At 37.7% G+C, this 22227-nt stretch overlaps 1 protein-coding gene across 1 annotated transcript in view; it reads left to right on the top strand.

Annotated features, from left to right (window-relative positions):
* RB1 (RB transcriptional corepressor 1) overlaps nucleotides 1-22227 on the top strand; it is a 78119-nt gene that overhangs the window by 10968 nt on the left and 44924 nt on the right. Inside the window, exons 3-17 of the mRNA XM_054389824.1 lie at nucleotides 1944-2056; nucleotides 3949-4083; nucleotides 5865-5903; nucleotides 7247-7314; nucleotides 8238-8348; nucleotides 11186-11334; nucleotides 11955-12032; nucleotides 13745-13854; nucleotides 14860-14937; nucleotides 18063-18150; nucleotides 18755-18871; nucleotides 19551-19607; nucleotides 19696-19727; nucleotides 19805-19881; nucleotides 20090-20292. Coding sequence (XP_054245799.1) covers nucleotides 1944-2056; nucleotides 3949-4083; nucleotides 5865-5903; nucleotides 7247-7314; nucleotides 8238-8348; nucleotides 11186-11334; nucleotides 11955-12032; nucleotides 13745-13854; nucleotides 14860-14937; nucleotides 18063-18150; nucleotides 18755-18871; nucleotides 19551-19607; nucleotides 19696-19727; nucleotides 19805-19881; nucleotides 20090-20292 — 1455 coding nt within the window. The remainder of the gene's footprint in view (nucleotides 1-1943; nucleotides 2057-3948; nucleotides 4084-5864; nucleotides 5904-7246; nucleotides 7315-8237; nucleotides 8349-11185; nucleotides 11335-11954; nucleotides 12033-13744; nucleotides 13855-14859; nucleotides 14938-18062; nucleotides 18151-18754; nucleotides 18872-19550; nucleotides 19608-19695; nucleotides 19728-19804; nucleotides 19882-20089; nucleotides 20293-22227) is intronic.

Raw genomic sequence — 22227 nt, 5'->3', positions numbered from 1 at the left:
AGGAGCTGAGGTTGTTTAGCCTGGAGAAGAGGAGGCTCAGGGGAGACCTTATTGCTGTCTACAGCTACCTGAAGGGTAGTTGGGGGTTGGTCTCTTCCCCCAGAAAATCAGCAAAAAAAAAAAGAGGACAGAGTATCAAGCTGTGCAAGGGGAAGTTTAGGCTGGATCTTAGGAAAGAAGTTCTTCACAAAAAGAGTGACTGGCCATTGGAATGGGCTGCCCAGGGAGGTGGTGGTGTCACCGTCCCTGGAGGTGTTTAAAATAAGACTGGATGAGGCACTTAGTGCTAGTTGATTAGATGGTGTTGGGTGTTGGGTGATAGGTTGGACTTGATGATCTTGGAGGTCTTTTCCAACCTGGTTAATTCTGTGTTTCAGTGACTGTTGACAGTGACTGAGAAGGTGGGAGTGCATCTTTAACCAAAGCCTTTCTTCTGTGCCAAACCCACTTGAAAGTAATTTTGTTTGCCTCATCTTTAGGTTGGTGATGGTGTATGATAAATAAAGCATCTAAAAAGGGAGGGTTTCCCGTAAACAGAAACAGTGATTATTTGATACTAATACCCATTCCTTTATGTATAATCAAATGACTCCCAGTTTTCTAATAGCTTATTTTACAAATAATTTTCTGTTGTAAAAAGCATCACACATCATAGAAATATTTAAGTAGGAATGCAGGAAGAAAGTAACTTTAAATAACGAAGGTGGCTGGTTGCTTCAGCATGCAGGCCTGTACTGTAACTCTCACCAATGAAACTTTCCATTCTTCAGTGGCACCCCCAGCCAGTCTTCATGGATGTATATACACTGGTCTCAAGAAAGAAGCTGAACAATTGCAGACAAATTGAAAACAAACAAAACCCATCCATGTTAGTGAAAGCGTTGTGTCACCCATGGGCATGGCAAGCTGTTTGTCCTGTTGACTCTGCTGAGTCAGCGAGGACATGAGCTAGTGTTGCCCAGGGAGATGGTTGAGGCCCCATCCCTGGAGATATCCAAGGTGAGGCTTGACAACGCTCTGGGCAGCCTGATCAAGTTGAGGATGTCCCTCATCACTGCAGGGGGATTGGACTAGATGACCTTTAGAGGTGCCTTCCAATCTAGGTGATAAGTGCTGAGGATGCAGAATGTTCTGGGGTAATTTTGGAAAACCACGTAAGATGGAGGGAGCCAAGGTTGTATTGCTGTTGCCTTGTGGGAATATTTTCTAGAGTGAACTGGGTCCCTGTGGCTTGCATTGGTGGTGTTTGGGAGGCAGCCAGGTGGAGGGATCAGGGAAATGAAAAACAGTAGGTCAGGGAGCAGGCTAAAACTAAGCAGTGTAGAAAAACATGGCGAAGGATGATTGTTAACAGCTTGTACCGTACTGCTAAGATGCAGAAGACAGACCTTAAGTGTAAACGTACGGTAGGAAAACGCTTGAAGGTGCTTGATACTACCACACCTTACTCAAAGAGATGGGTTTGTGGTTCAGCTGTGCTAAGGGGTTGAGACCTAGCTGGAGAATAAAGTTCATGAATATTTATTGCCTTTTTTTTCTTTATTTCTTTATATTGATTTTTTTTCCTTTATTTCTTGTAGCTTCTTTCCTGATTCTTTAGCCTTCACTGTCTTGTTATGGTTGAATACAGTAAGGGTAAAAAAAAAAATAAAAATCATGGCTTCTGCTTTGCATAAACATTCAGTGGAACTAAAGCTTCTCTTTGGAAGCTTTGTTGAATTGTATGGGTGTTGAATTGTGTGAGTTAAGACTTGAAGTGCTTGATCTTTCACCTGTCATGTAAAACTTGTAAAGCTTTTCAGTTTTTGAATAATTTGCTATCATAGTCAAATGTTTACTGGTGGGTGTTTCGTTTTGCCATTCTAATCTAGTTTGAACAAAATAATGCTTTCCATATATTACCTTTTTTGGCATAATAATAAAAACTTTTCTTTTTCTAAAAGGCTTATAACAAAAAGAAGAAAGAAACATGGGGAGTCTGCATCTTTATTGCAGCAATTGATCTAGATGAAATGACATTTACTTTCACAGAGCTTCTGAAAAGTATAAGCATAAGGTAAGTGAATTTAAGTGTGTAAATATAGGTTTTAACCATTAACCAGTCAACATTTTTATAAAGATAATGTTTCTAAAGCATTTTGAATCTTTGTGCATATCAGGCACAGATTTTAATATGAAGGTTACTTAGGGCAGTTCTGAATATTTCGGTAAATTAAGAATTGAGGGAGCGATGACACTTGATTTGGTTGTAACTGCCTTTTATTGTGGCACATGGCTGATTCTTGTTCTTGCTCAAACTAAAGTCCTAATCAATCTAACTTGATTTTCCTTTTGTTCCTTATATCAAGATTTTCTATGAAACCTTTTTTCCCCCCCCATTAAGCTTAGCCTAAATCAAAAAGTGGAAAAAAAAATGTTACTTTTCAAATAATTGGCCAGCATGCTGCTCCTTTTCAAACATTTTAATGCTAGTCTAAATTATGTACTTCTGTATGTGCTTTTTGCTAAGGGATTGTTGCCGTTATAATACAGAAATTAAGATTATAGGGAAATACTTTGCTTTTTAAGGTGATAACAGCAATAGGCATACTTTGTGTTGGCACTGGAATTTTTTCCTTAAGACCAATCTATCTGCCTATTAACTGCCATGTGTCGAAAGCATATGCCGTAGCAGAGCCTTTCAGTGCCCTAGGGCAGGAGGCAAAGGCAGAACATGCTGTCAAAGGGAGATTATGTTGTGATGGTAGTCCCAGACTTGGGCCAGAATATCCTTTTCCTGGAAGTCATCTGTTATGATTACTTCTCCACACCTTTTCTACTTGAAGCCGCATGGCTGACATCTAATTGCATTTGTGCAGTGCCGATTGGCATGTTTGACCTGAGTACTGACCAACTTGTGCTGTGAACTGAAAGAGACTTTTTCCTTTAGGGTTTTAAAGAGTAAGCTATAATTCTGCTGATTTTTCATTTTAGCAATACTCAATTGCTTGTTAGCCCTGAGCTTTTTGTGAACTCAAAGGACAGAAGACTGGCAGAGATATCTACCAGTCATATTAACCTTTTGAGCCACACAGATATGTGGAAAGATTTTTTTTTGGCTTTTGTATCTTTATTTTTTTTTTCTTTTCTTTCATTTCATAGTGAAAAAACCTCAAAATACCTAAATAAACTCCTGAGTGGTTTTATATTATGTTTTTAATATGACAAAAATGAAAAAAATCTCTCAGGATACTATATTCTGATAAAGGGTCAAAATATATATATTACAGTTGAATATATTTGATAGCTTCCTCCTCATTAATTTTTAGGAATATGTTCATCTGGGTTATGAACACAGGTGCAAGATGCTTTCTTGATGGCCATAATATTACAAGAATGAGCAGGGAAAACTTTGTTCCCCTGTGTAATAGTACTTCCCAAGGGTGGGGATGTCCTTGTCCCCCCGTACCTGTAGCAAGACTAGAAATTCATGTAATTCAGTACATTTGTCTCAGTTTTCATTCCTCAGTCTTTCTTTAGCATGGATGGAGCCAAGCTTCATGTTCTTAGTGTAGTAAGAACATTTCTGAAGTAGAACTTTTAGGTAGAACAAAAGTTGTGATACCCGTTTTTGGGTACTTGCAGTTTTACTGGCAAACAATGAAGAAATATGTGTGTCTGGTTAGCAAACTCTGGCTTCCAGAGATACCTCTGCTAGCCAAGAAAATTCTTTTTCTGTCTGCACAGTATTCCTACATGTGGAAAACGTAAAGTTGGGGCTTGAGGCAAACAAGTAGTGATTCCCAAAGCAAGGTGCTCAGTCATTGCTAGTAAGAATATGCTTGGAGTCCACACAGAAGTAAGGCAATGGGTTTTGATGGGGTTGGATTTTTTTTTTAATTTAAGAGCTATTTCAAAATACTCATTCTCAGAGTTATGATAATCTCTGATCTTTTTCCTTTTTTTCAGTGTGAGCACATTTTTTCAGTTTCTGAAAGAGGTGGATGTTAACATGGATACTGTAAGCACTAAAGTTGATAGCACTGTATCAAGGCTGAAAAAGAAATATGATGTATTACTTGCACTATACCACAAGTTTGAAAGGTAATACACATTTTTCATTTTGAAATTATGAATTCTTTCTGGCTGTCAACATCTAAGTATTTGGGTTTTTTGAATTGTGTATTAGAACAGTCCATTTAAACTCCATGTGGTAATATTTACAGAGCAGTGAAACTGAACTGCTTACATGCATTGAATAAATACATCTTACATTTTACTCAGGCACTACTACAATGCTCTGTTAAACAGTCGTGTTGTTGCAGTACAAATAACATTCAGCAGCATGGCAAGTTGTTGCTAGTCCCTTTGTTAAGCTTTCCACAGGTATAAAGAGGATTGTTTTACAATCTAGTAGTGTGTCTGTATTTTTTTTTTTTTTTAATGTAGTGGACTTTTCCTTTTTACCTTCCCAAATTCTGATCCAAGAGGTTCTTTCTAAGGAGCTCTAGAAAAGAAGAAAGTGCAGATAAGATAGGTTCTCTCTCCTACTAGCTATTCTCACTTGTAATCCAAGTATACTTTCCTAAGTGGTTTAGTTGACCATTCAATGAAAATCAAGTTGAATCAAGAATAAGTTGAATGTGCTTATGGCAGACTGCTAAGAGCTTTCTGTCTGTAACTTCAAAATGAAGAGATTCTCAAATGGATGCTTTTCTGAGTTGCTGTTACTCCAAGATGGTAATTTGGTGCAGTCTGTGCTGCACAGAGAGAGATGATAAAGGCTTTAAATGTTTTTACAGGCTAATACATGCTAGCATAGATGCATATTGGCAGGATGTGATATCCTCCAAGGTAATTTTTAATTGGTCAGTGAAATTCTCTATAGCATATGTCAGTGCAAAACTGTTCATATTATTAAACATCACAATATTATTGTGTGATTCTTGTATTACTTGATTCTGTTGCCTCAAAACACTATGGTATTATTTCACTTAACAGGAATGTTGAGTTGCTGTAGCATTTTTGCCTCCCAAACCACAACAATTTCTCAAATACCTCTTATATGACATGTGAAGGAGGTAGCAGGTTGCCCTTAAGTAGTTTATAAATATGAAGGTATAAGTGTGATATAAGATTTGTCTTTTCACAGTCCAATCCATCACACTTAGCATAATTCTGAGTAGCATGCATATCACAATATTTTCATGAAGTTCATAGTTCCCTTAAAACTCTAAAGTTCTATGAAAGTTGTAAGTAATTTGGTTTTGCTAATTGTAAGTCCTTTCTGGGCTGTAAAAGCATCCTTGCAGATTTACACAGGCATGTTTTGGTTTTGCTCCTCTTCTAACACTTCTTCACTTCCTTTCTTGGAACTTGTACTGCAGTAGCAGGTTTTTTTTTTTTTTTTTGAAACAGGATTTGAAAGATCTTTTCCTGTTTTGTTTCTGAATAAACTTTATTTCTTGAAATGACATGTGCCTAGAATGATTACGGAGCAACATTACACCACAAGGCTTGCAGTGACGCTGCAGAAATAGTAAAGGTTTTAAGATGTCCCTTTATAGAGTGTTCTGTGTACAGAACATTTTGCTTATTTTACAAGCTGAGTAACAGTGTACATACAACTCTTGCAAGAAAACAGTTATAAATTCTATTATAACAAATTGAAATTGTTTTGCTGTTTAAGCTTTGACATAAGCATGCAAACCCTCAGGCAGGGCTGTAGTTGGTCTCTTTTTCTCTTCTCTGAGAGTCACCATTTTTTAAAAGTAAGAATAGTATGTTGTGAACTGGTGTATTTTTATGCTACGTCGAAATCAAAGATGCTGCATAATTTGCTTCAGGAAAGTGTTTAAAAATAAGAATTTCTTTTTATTTTCTAGGACCTGTGGCCTTATTTATCTGGAACAACCTAGTAGTGAGTAAGTTTGACTTTCCAAAATTGCCTTTGTTGAGATCACACGTAAAGCATATCAGCATGTTATCTTTTAACCCATTAAGATTAACCCAAGTCATAGTCTGTCATAGGTTTAATTTAGATTTAGTGGGGACTTTAAATTTCAGTAAGTTGACAAGAGCTACAGAAGTGATGTATGTTTAATCGCTTGTCCATGAAGGATCCCCACACAATGGTTGGTGTCTTGGCATGGTAGAAACAAATATTTGGAGAGTAAGATTCCTAATAACAATAACAGATGAGTGGATGAAAAGATGCCTTAGCAGCTCCCAAATGAGCTTGACTTTATACTGTGATTGGAGAATAGGGCCTTAGTCGAAAGCACAAGAGGGAGAAAAGCTTTTATAACAATTAAGTGAGTTATCTACGTTCACTTTCTTTTCCAAGGATGAAACAGTTACTTCCTGATTCTCAAATGGCTTTGCAGAGACGTTTTTTTTTTTTTAAATGTGTAGTTATGATGACATAGGAAATAGAATGAGAGATAATTAATAAACTTAACGATACAGGAAATGTAGCACATTGTCTCAAATTGTTGATAGGTTGAAGCATGTTGGGGATGTGTGGTTGGAAAGCTGCAACTTTGAGAGGGACCTGGGGGGTACTGTTGACTGAACATGAGTCAACAGTGTGCCCAGGTGGCCAAGGAAGCCAATGGTATCCTGGAAGCATTAGAAACACTGGCCAGCAGGACCAGGAAGGTGATCATTCCCCTGTACCCAGTGCTGGTGAGGCTACACCTCGAGTACTGTGTTCAGTTCTGGGCCCCTCACTATAGAAAGGGTATTGAGGTGCTGGAGCATGTCCAGAGAAGGTCAAAAGGCTGGTGAAGGGCTTGGAGCACTGTGCCTACAAGGAGTGTCTGAGGGAGCTGGGGTTGTTCAGTCTAGAGGGGAGGTGGCTGATGGGAGACCTCATCACTCTCTACAACTACCTGAAGGGAGGTTGGAGTGAGGAGGAGGCCAGCCTCTAATCCTTGGTGTCAAGCAACAGGACTAGAGGAAATGGGGAGACTGAGGCTGGATATTAGGAAATAGTTTTTTGCTGAAAGGTTTATCAAACTGTGGAATGGTCTGCCCAGGGCAGTGGTGGAGTCACCATCCCTGGGGGTGTTCAGGCAGCATGTGGACCTGATGCTTAAAGGACATTGTTTAGTGTTGACTCTTCAGTACTGGGTCAAAGGTTGGACTGGATGGTCTTTGAGGTCTCTACCAACCAGATATATCTGTGATTCTATGTTTTCAGAAGCTATAGTTTCAATAATTACAGAGCTGTTAATGCAAAGTCTTTATTTTTGTGTCTCTGCAGGATTTCTACTGAACTCAATTCTGTATTAGTCCTAAAAAATTGCTGGATTACTTTTTTGCTGGCAAAAGGTGAGCTTTTGTTAAAAAACAATTATTTTAGTGAATGGTGTTGAAATGAATGTATGCATTTGTTCTGTGTGTCCAGTACAGGACTAGCATCCTTGTTACAAATATTCATAGTACAGACCCCGGAATGTTTTGATTGTATGGCTTTTATAGCTACTCAGCAGTATTTATGCAACTTGGCTATTTTATTCACTGTTATTACTACCTGTGTATAAATATATAATATATAACATTATTATATATTTAAGCTTTCTAAGTTGTATTTTTTCAGTTGAAAGGTTGGTATTCTGTCTATTCTGAGGTGCTTTATAGCCTGCCGGTAATTGATTATTACCTGAAAACACTGGCAGGTTTTTTTTTTTTTTAATAGACCCATATATAAATAAATAAAATACATTTAATAATAAGGTATTATTATAAGATAGTAAACCCCTGATATTATGTCCTTTGAATGCTATGATTCTTCCTTGAAAAGGCAGGAGGTCCAGTTAAAGATGAGTGATGAAACAATTGTAGTAGCCCATGGAGTCCTGTCTCATTGTACTACTCCTACAAAAAAGGAATGAATAATTTATCTTATTTGCTGCTTACTCCAGGTCAGTGTTATCAGCAAAGTATATACAACTCTGCCACTGAAATCAGTCTGGACATCATGGAGCTTTTCCACTAGAATTCTCCAAACATAACCATAGAGCAAAACTCATAAAGTTTCTCTAGCCTTCGTTTTCATTGATAGTAAGGAAAGCTAAAATCTACCAGCAAATAGTTGAAGAACATTATCATCCTGTGTGATGCTTTCTGAATTCTAATTCTAGCATTTTTTTAAATGAACTTCCAAATCTTTGCTTTTTTCAAAGCTAGTTCTAAAATTCAGTCAAACATCTCACAAAGGTTTTTTTTTTTTCCTGCCTTTTTAAACATTGCAGGTAAAGTATTGCAAATGGAAGATGACCTGGTGATTTCTTTCCAGTTGTTGCTGTGTGTCTTAGAATATTTTATCAAGCTGTCACCTACTGCTCTGCTGAAAGAACCATACAGTAAGGTTTTTAGTTTTTGTTAACTAAAGTAGAAAGTAAATTGGCTAAGTTCTATTAGAATTGTGCTAACATAAATAATTAACATAATAAAACTTCTTAAGCTTATTAAAATAGATTTTTTTTTAATGTTTTAGTTCAATTTAGAGTTAGTGAACTTGAATTAAATTATCTGAATAAGGTGGCACTGTCTGTTTTTTTTTTTTTTTTTTGGTTTTTTTTTTGGTTTTTTTTTTTTTTTAATTCCTACCATCTATTTGCTATGTCCTCTGCCTGTACAAGTTGTTCAGGGCTTGTTAAAAGAGCGGTTTTTCTTTGCTATAACAGTTCAGTTTCCACACAGGTGATTGAGAATCATTATTTTAGGTTCGCTTTGGGTTGCTGAGGGAAAAGAAATATATGGTGGCTAGAAAACCTAATTGCAGTGCTAGCTCAAAATGAAAGGGTAGAGAAAAAAATGTAGATAGCATTGCTTTCATTACATCCCCTTTGTTATTAGCAAGTGTCTTTATTTCAAGTGAAAATATAACGAGTCTTCGCTCTGGAAGCCTTCTGTTCAGCAGTAACTTTCTCTACATTCAGTTTTGCACTTAAAATGTGGAAAACATCTCTAAAAAGGTAGAGAAAGTAAGCATTTATGGTAACTTTCAAAGACTGAATTCAATTTTTGTTGAATATTTTCTTCTGCAAGCTTTGGAATTGATGTATTTATGTATGTGGAGTCATACTATGTAGAAAACAATATTTATTTATTTTTAAAAATACTAATTAGTTTATCCTCTGCTGGATTTGGATGCAACACCATCATTTATAGCCTGAATATTCTTGCTTTATTTCTTTGTTTCACCACTGAATATCCACTTGGGTTATAATGTCACAGAATAGATGATGTTTTTACTGCTATATTCTTTCAAATTCCATGTTTTGGAGTATATTTTGTTTGATTTAGTAAATTTTTTATTTCAGGTAAGAAGAAATAGCCTTGCTTTTAGTCTAATGTCAATACAAATAAAGGGTGGGAAAGGATGTGCTTGTGGCAAGGAAGTCCCTGCCTGCCTTCATTAATATTTTGAATTTAAATTCATTATTCATAGTAGGACAGGCACGTACTACTCTTTATTTCAGGAATTATAAAGCAGATCTTTTTCAAAGAATACTAAATTGAAATGATCTGGATTTGAACTCTTTCATGCCGATCTGTTTCTAGCGAAACTATGAACTTTACTAGCTCATTAGAAACGTTTTGGTTTTGTGCATTGACTCTTGAAAAGAAGCACTGCCACTTCAGACTAAATTGCAAATAGAGGTATCACTGTCAAGTGCAAGACTTTAGGTTTCTAACTTGAAGCTGCATGATAAGTGCAGGTGCTCTGTAAACTGTCAAACAGAGCTTCATTCTTTTAGCAAATAACACCATGTATTGTTCAAATCCTCGTGACCCAGAGGCTTCACATTGTGCTGAATGATGTCAGGCTTTATGATCTGACTCAGGAAAAGGAGATTAAGATGCAACCACCCAAGCAGCGTAGCTTGTAGGATCTTCTCAAAGGAGTTACTGAATAGAAATTAAGTTACAGAGGAGATCACCATGCTTAGTAGAGTGTCGGTTTAATAATATTAATGTGTGGTATTAATATAATTCATGTATTTTAAGCTGACAGTATCATAGAATTGTAGAATGGTTTGGGTTGGAAGGGACCTCTAAAGGTCATGTATTCCAACTCTTCGCATTAAGCAGGGACATCCTCCGCTAGATCAGGTTGTTCAGAGCCTCATTGAGCTCTCATTGCCTCTGAGCCTTGAATATCTCCAAAGATGGGATCTCAACTGCCTCCCTGGGCAACCTGTTCCAGCATTCCACCACTCTCATCGTAAAGAACTTGTTCCTAACATTCAAACTAAATCTACTCTTTTCTAGTTTAAAATCATTGCCCCTCACTTATCACTACAGGCCTTTCTAAACAGTCCCTCTCCAGCCTTCATGTAGTCCCCCTTCAGGTACTGAAAGCTGTCGATTCGGTCTCCCCAAAGCCTCCTCTTCTCTGGGCTGAACAATCCCAGCTCCCTGAGCATGTCCTTGTAAAAGAGGTGTCCTGGTCCCCTAATCATCTTTGTGGCCTTCCTCTGGACCTGCTTCATCAGGTCCATGTCCTTCCTGTGTTGAGGGTTCCAGAGCTGCACGCAATACTCCAGATGAGAGCTAAAGAAAAGGCAAAATTTTTGCCTCACTGAATTACTGTTTTTTGATACCCTCTTCAAGGTGAACTGATTTGTTCTTACTTGGTTGCCTGAAGGTATTTGGGGAAAGGAAGAATTCCCTGCAGAACTGTGTTCCAGGTTCACTCATCAGTCCTTTATTAACCTTCAGACACATGAAGTTATTCTGTCAGTTCCTTGATTTACTTTATGTAAAAGTAGAAAGAATAGTTACTCATCTGTGAAAAGATAAGTCTTTCCTAGGTTTGCACAACAGATGCTTATTGAAAACTACTTACAGAAAATGTTGTTACATTGTGGGTTGACTAGTTACATTCTGTGTTTTTAAAAAGCAAAGTGTTCTATGTTTTAAAAGCAAACTGTCCAAACATTGGTACAGGAATCTTTAAATAGTTTGTTGTCTGTGTATGTTTCCTGTAATGGTGTGGGGTTTTTTGGGTTGGTTGGTTTGTTTTTGTGGTTCTTTGGTTGTTTTTTGTTTTTTTTTCATCCATCTGAACACAATGAAAAGGCAAATATTTAAGAAGAGGACCTGAAAAAAATAAAAATTTGAATTTCTTTGGGTTTAAAAATTAAATCTTTCTGAAGAAGTCTTTAATCATGGGGTGGTTCTATCTTTCCAGAGTCTGCTGTGACTGCAGTGGCTGTTAATGGTTCAGCTCGCACTCCAAGAAGAGGTCAGAACAGGAATACACGTGCTTCAAAGCAAGTTGATACTGATACAAAAGTTATTGAAGTCCTTTGTAAAGAGCATGATTGTAATTTAGATGAGGTAATGCCTGTGTCTTAACATTCCATAGTTTCTCTAGTAGGTAGTTAAATAAAAATAAAACAAAAAAACACACAAAAAAACCCTTGCAGCAAAACCCAAGCGCTTTGGTGTGGGAGATAACTTTGCCAGGGAAACTGAACTGTGAAGAATCCAGTACAAAGTTACATGCTGATCACAGCACGTAGCACACGGGCACAAGGCTGTTCTGTTGAGGTTTCACAGCTGCATCCCACAATGGGAAAACATCCACAACAAGCACGTTGCTTGTGTATGGGATCTTGAAGACCACATTCCCCTTTTCCTTCGCTGATGAATCTTCTTGTGTAAAAAGGACTGATTTCATAATGAATATCCAAGCAGATGATGGAAGTGGAAATGCAAGAGGGCAGGGAAGGGTGCGTTTTTCGTTTGGCTGGGTTTTTTAAAAATTTTATTTTAGTCATTTAATGTTCCAGCAGTGGGTTCTCTGCTTCATGCTTGCATATCGCTGCATGATACATAGGCAGTTTCATTTTTGCTCTATTGAAAACAAAACACAGTGCATTAGAGGGGCTTCTTGTTGAAGCGTGGAAAGCAGTGCATGCCTCTGTATATTGCTAATGTTTTTTTTCTTTTTTTAGGTCAAAAATGTGTATTTTACAAGCTTTCTTCCTTTCTTGAATTCTATTGGTATTGCAGCTTCAAATGGCCTACCAGAGGTAATTTAAGACAGTTCAACAACAGTGCTTTACTTCACACAAATTACTTGAGATTCTCTTTAGCACAAGTTCTTCTAACATCATCTAGCAAAATGCATTCTTTTTCTGGAATGTGGCTTAACAGGCATTCCAGTATTCATGGGGTATATTTAGCTTTCACATTTACATTTAATAAGTTAACTTCCTGAGGCTTAACCAGTGCTTTTGCTCAAAGCAAAGCCTGGCATATAAGTAGCATATGTATGATCATGAGCCATTAAAATAAAACTATTATAATGTCAAATCTGTGGATTCAGTCTATAAATACACAGTCTTAAGTTACACACCTTAATTTAAATATAATTGAGACATGTTACTGTAGTTGTGTTGCAGAGGTAGCGAATAGAGCTTTTGAGGCTTAATGCTAGTATTTAATCTGTCTTCACTATGTGTTTGATGCCCAGGCTTTATGAAGTGATTAATAGACTGATTCAGAACACTTCTTTTTCGCTGAAGGTTTTTTTCCCCAGTTAGCCCAGTGCAGCTATTTGCTGGGTTGCTGGGTTTTGCAGTGAGAATGAAGTTTCTCAAAGTTAAGGAAAGACTGAAATCTTCTAAACAAAAAGAACACATAAGCCATGAAAAATGAAAAGATAATGAACTTCTAAAATGAAATGAAGTGATAATAGGAATCTAACGATAATATTTGATTTAATAGTTTGAATGTCAATGTTTTAACCATGAGATTAGTTTGGAGAAAATCAATTGGACAATGGTAAAAAAAGAGGCTGAGGAACAAACTGTAGGAGGTATTTGCAGCTTGCTTTGTGTTGTGACTGAGGGGACTAATTTCAGTTCATGTGCACTGTTGTCTGGTTTTATAGCAAGGAGTTTGCTAGATCATAGCATCATTTAGTATATTTAAGGGCTCAGGGAAAAGGTATTTGAAGTGCCTGCTTAGTTCTGCAGGAATACAGCAACAGCTTTGAAGTTGAGGCTAGCATCTGACCCTAATAAATTCCAGATTTCTAGTTAGTAATTAAACCTAAACAAGCCAACAACCAAACAGCAAGAAAGCACCAACAAAATTTTCCATAGAAAATGAAGTCATATTGATACAGGATCTAATCAACTTTTAGGAGTAATTTCAAAACCAACAATGTGGATGAGGAATTAAAGTCTATGTTTTTGTAGTAATAGTTATATCTCTTAAACTATACTGCCACTAATATTAATATGGAATGGAGGAATCTCTTCTTTCACTTAGAAGTCTTAAGAAGATTCATGTCTAGGTCTTGACTTTCATCTCCAAACCAGCAAAGGCAGGAAGGCAGCGGATTGTCAGGCAGCTTTTCTAAGGACAATTATGCTACATTTCTTGCTCTTATAAACACTTTTTTCTTCTGGGAGGAGAGATTTAAAAGCCTGGAAACATTAGTTTGATTTGCAGGTCTGTGTCTCCTACTGTAGCTATTTTTAGTGTCAAGACCTACATTTCTTCAGGAAAAAGTCTCATAATTTTAGATTGTTTTCTCTTCTAAAAGATTATCTTTGTACATGGGAACGATAATCTTCCTCTGAGCTATTTCTGTAAGAAGTAACTTTCTAAGTTCCAAGGTCATTCTCTTAGCATTTCAGCATTGTATTTATGAGGTAGAACTGGCTTTTATTATTCAGTAGATTGTCAAACTTGTTCCTATGAAATAAAGCTTTTTTTTCCAATGTTTTTTGAGGTTGAGGTTCTCTCTAAACAGTATGATGAGCTCTATCTCAACAACAAAGATATAGATGCAAGATTATTTCTGGATCATGATGAAACTCTGCAGCCTGATGTCACAAGGTAGTATTTCCATTTACTGCTTTCATTTTATAACTGAAGATGTGAACTTGTGTTGATTTCTCTCCTTGCCCTCTGCTATGCGTTATAAACGGAGATCTCTGTATCCTGTTGATCTCCTAGGTTTTGTAGTTCAGCAAAGATATTTCTGGCAACCCAGCTTTACTTCAGATTATAGCTTAAATAATTACAAAACTTGACTGTCTGAAAGGATTTGGAAGCTCTACTCTAATTCTTACTCTGTAAAAGCCCCCCTGTCATCCACGGGGAGTTGTGGAATGGTGAGGAGGCATCCAAGGCCATATTATGCTAGTTCGTTGCATATGCCTGAAGTGATGTTACAGCTCTGGGGCCAACTGGCATGGAATGGCTTGGGGACTCACTGTCTATCTCCTCCTTCCTGGTGACATTTGAAAGATGCCTGTTGGCAGTGGTCCTCAGGCCACTCTGACTTCTGACCTGTACCCACAAATTGTTGGAGGGGTGGTAGTTTGCATGGGACAGAAACACACCACAGATGGTTTAGCAGAATAAACAGTTGATTACCAGGGTCCAGGCACATTCCCTGGTGCTGTCCAGTAACACTAGTGTATCTGAATTCTTTTAGTCATACTCTAAAATTTCAGTGATTCCCTGCAATTCAACATTTCTGTTGATCACCTAGTGTGAGATCACAACATAATTCTGTGACATTATCTATGCTGGAAAAGTACATATAGTTTGGATTTTATTAAAATGGTGCTAATATGTATAAAATAAGTTGCTGTAAATAGAATTCTACTAATAAAAGGAAGTTGAAAGGGAACTTTGGGGGTCATCTAGTCCAACATCCTGCTCAAAGTAGATGTACTTGGGAATTTAAACTACATAATTCTAACAACTGGAGTGGCTGGACATCTGGATTGTCTAAAGATCTGTGCCACATATTTCTGCAGGTTAATAAGTCTTTATGGAAAACATTTTATTTTAAATTACATTAGTACTTCATAAGTTTGTTTTCTGTTTCTGTAGCTCACAGTTGAAGAGAACACCAGTAAAAAATAATCCAGATGAGGAATTTAACCCTATACTTCCACAGACTCCTGTTCGGTATGAATTTTTCTTTTAAGCTTTGTTCTCTTGTTTTATAACCTGACTAGAACTATTCGTCTTTAGTTGTTTTGATTTTAAAGGAGCTGTTTTGTTTTTAATAGAACATTGTAGTTCAGTCACTAATGTGCCATGGGCATGTGCTGAGGGGTGCTCTCAGTTCATGGTGAATTTGTTGGAAAACAGAGATAAAGCTATTTACTGAGTTGTGTTGAGAAGTGCCAGATGCTTGTAAACTGAATTACTTTACTTGTTCTTGTTAGAATGCAACTTTATACCTCCATGGTAATGTGTGGTGCAGCAGACACACTGGAGGGAAGGGATGCCATCCAGAGGGACCTTGACAGGCTGGAGAGGTGGGCACAAGCCAACCTCATGGGGTTCAACAAGAACAAGTGCAAGGTCCTGCATCTGGGTCAGGGCAATCCCAAGCACAAATACAGGCTGGGCAGTGACTGGCTGGAGAGCAGCCCTGAGGAGAGGGACTTGGGGGTGCTGGTGGACGAGAAGCTCAACATGAGCTGTCAGTGTGCACTTGCAGCCCAGAAAGCCAACCAGAGCCTGGGCTGCATCTGGAGAAGTGTGGCCAGCAGGTCAAGGGAGGTGATTCTTCCCCTCTACTCAGCTCTGGGGAGACCCCACCTGGAGTACTGCATCCAATTCTGGAGCCCCTATTACAAGAGGGATATGGCCATGCTGGAAGATGTCCAGAGAAGGGCCACCAGGATGATCAGAGGGCTGGAGCACCTCTCCTATGAGGAGAGACTGAAAGAGTTGGGGCTGTTCAGTCTGGAGAAAAGAAGGCTCTGAGGTGACCTTCTTGTGGCCTTCCAGTATCTGAAGGGAGCCTCCAAGAAAGCTGGGGAGGGACTTTTTAGGGTGTCAGGTAGTGATAGGACTAGGGGGAATGGAATAAAGCTGGAAGTGGGTAGATTCAGGCTGGACATGAGGAAGAAATTCTTCCCCATGAGAGTGGTGAGAGCCTGGAATGGGTTGTCCAGGGAGGTGGTTGAGGCCCCATCCCTGGAGGTGTTTGCAGCCAGGCTGGATGAGGCTCTGGCCAGCCTGATGTAGTGTGAGGTGTCCCTGCCCATGGCAGGGGGGTTGGAACTAGATGATCCTTGTGGTCCCTTCCAACCCTGACTGAGTCTATCATTGTATGGTAGTGATTTTGTTCCAGCTTCATTTTCCATCTTTACTCCAGCTCTGCATCTTCTTCCTTCCTTTCCTGATAACAAACTGCACATACTTTCCTTTTCCCATGATCTTTTTCTTCTTGGTATTATTTTTTTGTGTACGGGATGATTAGCATTTCAGAGTACCAACGTATTTTGGTGTATCAGGAAAGTGGACAGATATGGTAGAAATGTGGTATTAGTTGGAGATTGATCTGCAATCAAATGCAGAAAAGCTGCAAGCTTGAGTTCCATTAACCAAAGAAAAGAAGATTTCCATCTACCATTTCTCTCGTGTCACATAGTTTTTTGACAAAATAATTACATTTTTGCCTAAGCATGCTTCAAAGTTCCTGAACAGTCAAGAGCCAAGGAGCTGTGCCACTGTAATGCCATGTGCTGTATGGACAAAAAAAGAAGTGTTTGTGCGGGCAGTTATCCTGAAGGTGTCAGGCTTAATGCAATTGGACAGTGAAGGTTTTGTTCCATGCTCACTGTATAAATGCCTTTCACTTCAGCATGCTTTAGACATGCTAGACGTTAAAATGCTGTACCCTTAATCATTATTTCAGCTTTCTCAAATGAGTAAAACAGTTTTTACTATAAATGCTTCTGCAGTGCTTGTGGAAGAATGAAAAGCCTCTGGGCTTTTGCATCCACTGTAACTACTAAATGACATTTGCAGAAACTAAATGTTTTCTAGCCACCAGCAGTGAGGTTCTGAAGAGCTTCTTCATAAGAATAAAAGACATACAGTTGAGATTAGACAATGATCAGTATGGGAAATGACTTTTAATTGCCTGTAACTGTGAAAGATTTTATTTGATTGCCTTAGTGGACCCTTTAGTCTTACACTTTAAATCTCTAACAGACAGTGATGCTCTTTTGCTTATAAAGGCATCTGTTTGCCTTTTGGTTTCTAGACAAAAAGGAACTGATACCAGGAACTGGACCATCTTTAACATTCACTGTATTTAACAAGAAGGTCATTGGCAACAAATTTTGGTTTTTGACAAGTACAGATAGCCTCTCATTGACCGTTTTTGATTACACTAGCGTTTTTAAAAGCCCTCTCACTAACTTCATTGAAGTTCTTGACATGCAGGTTTTATTAAGAAAGTCTAGGAGCACAAAGTTTCCATGTTGCTACAGATTTGACTTGTGCTAAACCTGTTGAGAGAACCTCTAATGAGATGTTAAGATTCTCTCCATCCATGTTTCGGCTTTCCTCGTGAGTTTTTCCAAAACTGATGCCATTTAAGCCAATTCAAGTTGAAGGCTTGATTAGAGGCATAGTAACTGTTTTTCATAGAGCCTCAGAACTGTCGCTAGATGGCAGTAAGCCTCTGATCACCCGCACGGGGTGGAAAGTGAATCAGTAACCCTCTAAGTAGAACCCCTTACAGGTTATGTTGAAAGGACCATACTTAATATTTTGAATCTTCTTAAAATGTCTTCCTTCTGGACCTAGGCATTTCGGATCTGCTCTAAAACACCCTGAAATTGGTGAGATTGAATAATTTTCCTGAGAGAATTTATACCTGGTCATTTGTATAGAAAGCAGTAGATAAAATAGATGTAAATACTATTTTCAGAGCATAATAAAAATGGATCGTGTGTTTTCATTTTATTTTTTTTTTCACTGTGCTTATGCTTTTCCTTATGCCTACTAGAATTTGGGTAGAAGTGGCATGCCTGGAGTGGCATGTCCACATGTTTCTGGAACACTGCCAGGGATGGTGATTCTGCCATCCCCCTGGGCAACCTGTTCCGATGCCTGACCACTTTTTCTGTAAAGATTTTTTTTCTAATAACCAGTGTAAACCTCCCACATTGTTTGATAACTGGATTAGCTAAAATAATGTTTGTTTGTAGAGTTACTGTTCAGTTTCTGGAAACTGTCAAGCCAACCTTAATGTTTACTATCTTTTACTATTCTGTTTTTTCCAGAGCTGCAATGAATAACATTCAGCAGTTGATGATGATCTTAAACTCAGCAACTGATAAACCTTCGGATACGCTCATCATGTATTTCAATGTAAGTGACTAGAAGGAACATTTGTGAGAGAGTCTTGAAATTAACACTCGAGTAAAATGTACACATGTTTTGTGAACTCCTTTTCTAACAACCATTTTTGAAGTAGTACATTTTATTTGGGGTGGTTTAAATGTAATTATTTATTTTAGAAGGCACTTTTATCTAACTGGTGTGTATAGGAACCTCCTAAGTTCTTAAATATTTTTTGCTACTGCACTGAATATTAAGGTTTATTTTTGTATGTAGCAGATGGAAAAAGAAGGGAATATAAAAAGGAAACAAAGGCAAGGAGGATGTACTCAGTGTATCACTTGTGTCCACATTGAGCAACTCAAGCATATTTCTGACTTGCAAGATAGTAATGCCAGTGCTTCTACTGACATCTTAGTTACTTTCAGCTGGTTGAATGTGAGACATGACCTTGTGGTTACTGGAAATAGTTGAATGTATACAATGATTCTATTTTCTTTTAAAGACTCTGCTTTTATTTATGCTAATGAGCTGAGAGGTGTTACAAAATGAAGCAGGACTAATGTGATTAAATCATGAAAAGGTTTTTGATTTTAACTGTTTCTTCCTCTGTGCTCCTTCTGGTACTTGTTAGAATTGCACAGTGAACCCTACAGATAGTATCCTGAAAAGAGTGGAAAGTCTTGAGCACATCTTCAAAAAGAAATTTGCTGAAGCAGTTGGACCAGGATGTGCTGAAATTGGCTCACAGGTAACTAGCATTTTTGGTTGGGTACTACACATTTGAACTCTGTTGTCCAGGTTGATGTGAGGCCTGACTTACTGTCTTCTTTCCATGCAGATCAATGGTAAAAAGTAGCAATATTATTTTCTACTTGAGAAATGTTGATACATATTTTTTCTAAATTTCTGTAAAGATAGTATATTATGAATTATTAATAATATGTAAGGAGTAATAGGAAGTAGGTGGAAATATGCTGAAAATTGAGAGTAGGAAAATTTTGGGGCACAGTACAAGTAGGGAAACGTATTTTCACTCATTAAGGTAGCTTGGCCTAAAATGGTGCAAAGTGAATCAGTTTGTTAAAATCCATAGGCCATCTGTGCTTCCGACAAGGGTTTTGGAAACAAAGTCCCACCAAATTTTTACTCAATGGTTTTGTGTCTGTCAGCACTGTATTTTATCCTGTTAGCTGTGAATTAACATAAATTTGATTAATCAGTATTCAGTGTGATAGCAGTCGGAGCAAACCCTCAGTAATTAGCCTTTGACACTTCTCCAGTACTGGTGGCACATTGGAACCAGGGACTTTTTCACAGTGGCTTTTCTGAAAAATGGAAACGTCCTGAATCATTAAAACATGAGAATCTGCCTTTTGTAGCCTGTTAAGACTTCATGTAATGTTACTGAATTTCTTCTTTGTTAACAGAGATACAAGCTTGCAGTACGTCTGTATTACAGAGTAATGGAGTCTATGCTAAAGTCGGTGAGTTTGGTACTGATAGCTTAATACTTACATGGTGTTTACAAATACTGAGAATATTTCTAAGTTTTGTTTGATTTATGTATTGCAGGAGGAGGAGCGTCTCTCAGTGCATAATTTCAGGTATGTGTCGCTAACTTGTTGTTGAAGTCTGTTATTTTAATGTTAGGACAAGTATTAATAACTTTCTTTTTCCTTAGCAAACTTCTGAATGATAACATCTTCCATACATCTCTTCTGGCATGTGCTGTTGAGGTTGTCATGGCTACATATGTCAGTAAGTTGAATCTAAAGTACTTAACAGCATTTTTATTTATTGATAATTATTGCTGTTTGTTCTAATACATAAAATACAGTAAACAGACAAAAAGAAAAAGGGAATCACAGAGATTTCTGAACTAACAATCATTCAGTAAATACAAAAAGGAAAATTTTGAAGACTGAAGCGAAGTACTCCTGATAATGTTAGTCTGTCTTTTCTGCAGGAAATGCTTCACAAAGTGATACTACCAGTGCTGAAACACACTTGTCTTTCCCATGGATTCTCAATGTGTTTGATTTAAAAGCTTTTGACTTCTACAAAGTGGTTGAAAGCTTTATTAGAGCAGAGCCAAGCCTAACGAGGGAAATGATGAAGCATTTAGAACGTTGTGAACATCAAATTATGGAGTCTCTTGCCTGGCAATCTGTAAGTAATGTTTTAAAATTGTATTTGTCCTTGTATAAATTCTGTATCTAGAAAAAGGAAGACACAGCCAACTCTGTAAAATAAATTGTGGTTTTGCTGAGAATGATTTCTAGCAGAATAAATGATAGGAGCAAAGCAAGATTAGTTTTGGCATGTCTTCAGGTTTTGGAAAAAAAAGTGGTGTATCAGAAGTTGACAGCTCTGCTGATTTATGTGATTGTAAGTCAGCATCATCTCATGAGTGTGGTATGAACTGAAAGAGTAATACTCTGAAATGGTATTTTGAAGGCAAGAACAGGAAATAAATTCTCTATATTGGTAAGTTAATTTTTATCCAGTTGCTCTTCCCACTTGGCAGTAAGGCCTTAGTTCTGTACATCTCAAACATTTTTTTAACAGCTTTTAAAATACAGATTTGTGTTGTGCTTTGCACTTCTGTCGCTTTGGTATTTTGGATGCCACAAAAATAAAATGCCAGGAGGTTGAGTTGGTGGTGTTTTTTTTTTTTTTTTTTTTTAAGGATGGCTCTCAGTAAATCAAACTTCGTTTCTTTATTGTGTGTGTTGCTTGTAAAGCAAAATATGCTATTAGTGCCACAAAACGAGACTGTAAACCCTGGTATTTTTGCCCAGAGAGATGTTTATCAACCATTTAAGAACCCATCCCATATCTTGTTTTAAAAACACAGTATGCCATAACTAATGAGATAGTTTAATCATGAAATAAGTTTTTGTTTCCTTTTTGTTGGTTGGTTGGTTTGTGGTTTTGTTTTGTTTTTGTATTTGTCTTTTACGAGTAATTTGCATTTAGTTTGTATATGATTTCAGAGGAAAACGTTAGCTAGTTAGCTGTTTTCTGGTACAAGTGGTACTTCACCAGGCTGTGGAGTTATGCTCCTGGATTCAAGGAGTATTGCTGTTCCTGAAGAGAGAGAATCCCGTCTGTGTGCAGGCTGCTAACTCAGGAGAAGCATGCTGGCTTCATAAAAGCAGCTGTCTTATTTTGAACTGAATCTTATACCAACCAACCCTTGCCGCTTGATTTTCCTTGCTGACAAAGTCAATGTGTGCAAGTGGCTTTCTAAATACGCTGCTATAAAGGTGATCTTTCCATTGGGGAACCAAGAAAGAGCCATGTGTATCTAGCTCCACATTCATCACCATGACACTGTGTGCCCCAGGATTTCTAGTTCAGTGCTATAGCTGTTGTACTAGCTTGTAAATTTTCCCCTCTGATGCTTTTTTATGTTTATTTGGTGTCTTGGGAAATGCACTTATCCTCTCCTTTGCTGTATGAATTTTTTTGTGTTTTTTTCTTGCTTTGAATAGGACTACCTGAAAGTACTTGAGGCTGTGAGGCCTTTTACCTGAGTCCACAGGAACAGGGAAAATAAGGCAGTATTTAAAGAGGCAGGCAGTACTTCAAGAAGTTTGCAGACATGAAAAAAAAGTGCTTGTTTGAGAATTGTAACATTCAGAGGACAAATAACATACAGGTAATACAGATAACTATGTTTGACTGCATTCAAAAAACGGCTCTTGCTATCTTCTGCAAACTGTCTTGAAGTCATCTTATTGCTCAGCAATAAGCCATATCTACCAGTTTATTTGCAGATAAATACCCAGATATTTGCAGATACTCTGCTTTGTATTTAGGCTTTCAGACTAGAAAATCCAAAGCATTGTGTTTTCAGAAATTGTGGGGGTAGTTGTAAACTTCTGTGAAACAAACTATAGTTTCAACAACAAGCAGGGCATTATTTCAGGTTTTCGCAGTGCTCTGTTTGAGTGTATTTTAATGCACTGAATCCATCTTGAGTTTTCAGAGGTATATGGTTGGTATTGTTCTGAGCTCACTTATGTAGTTGATTTGAATGTTGATAGAATACAGCAGTTCATTTGGAAGGGACCTACAACAATCATCTAGTGCCAGTAA

The sequence above is a fragment of the Indicator indicator genome, chromosome 1 (assembly GCF_027791375.1).
Source record: "Indicator indicator isolate 239-I01 chromosome 1, UM_Iind_1.1, whole genome shotgun sequence".
NCBI lineage: Eukaryota > Metazoa > Chordata > Aves > Piciformes > Indicatoridae > Indicator > Indicator indicator.
Note: the sequence above shows the minus strand (reverse complement) of the source record. Positions and strands in the feature narration are given on the sequence as shown.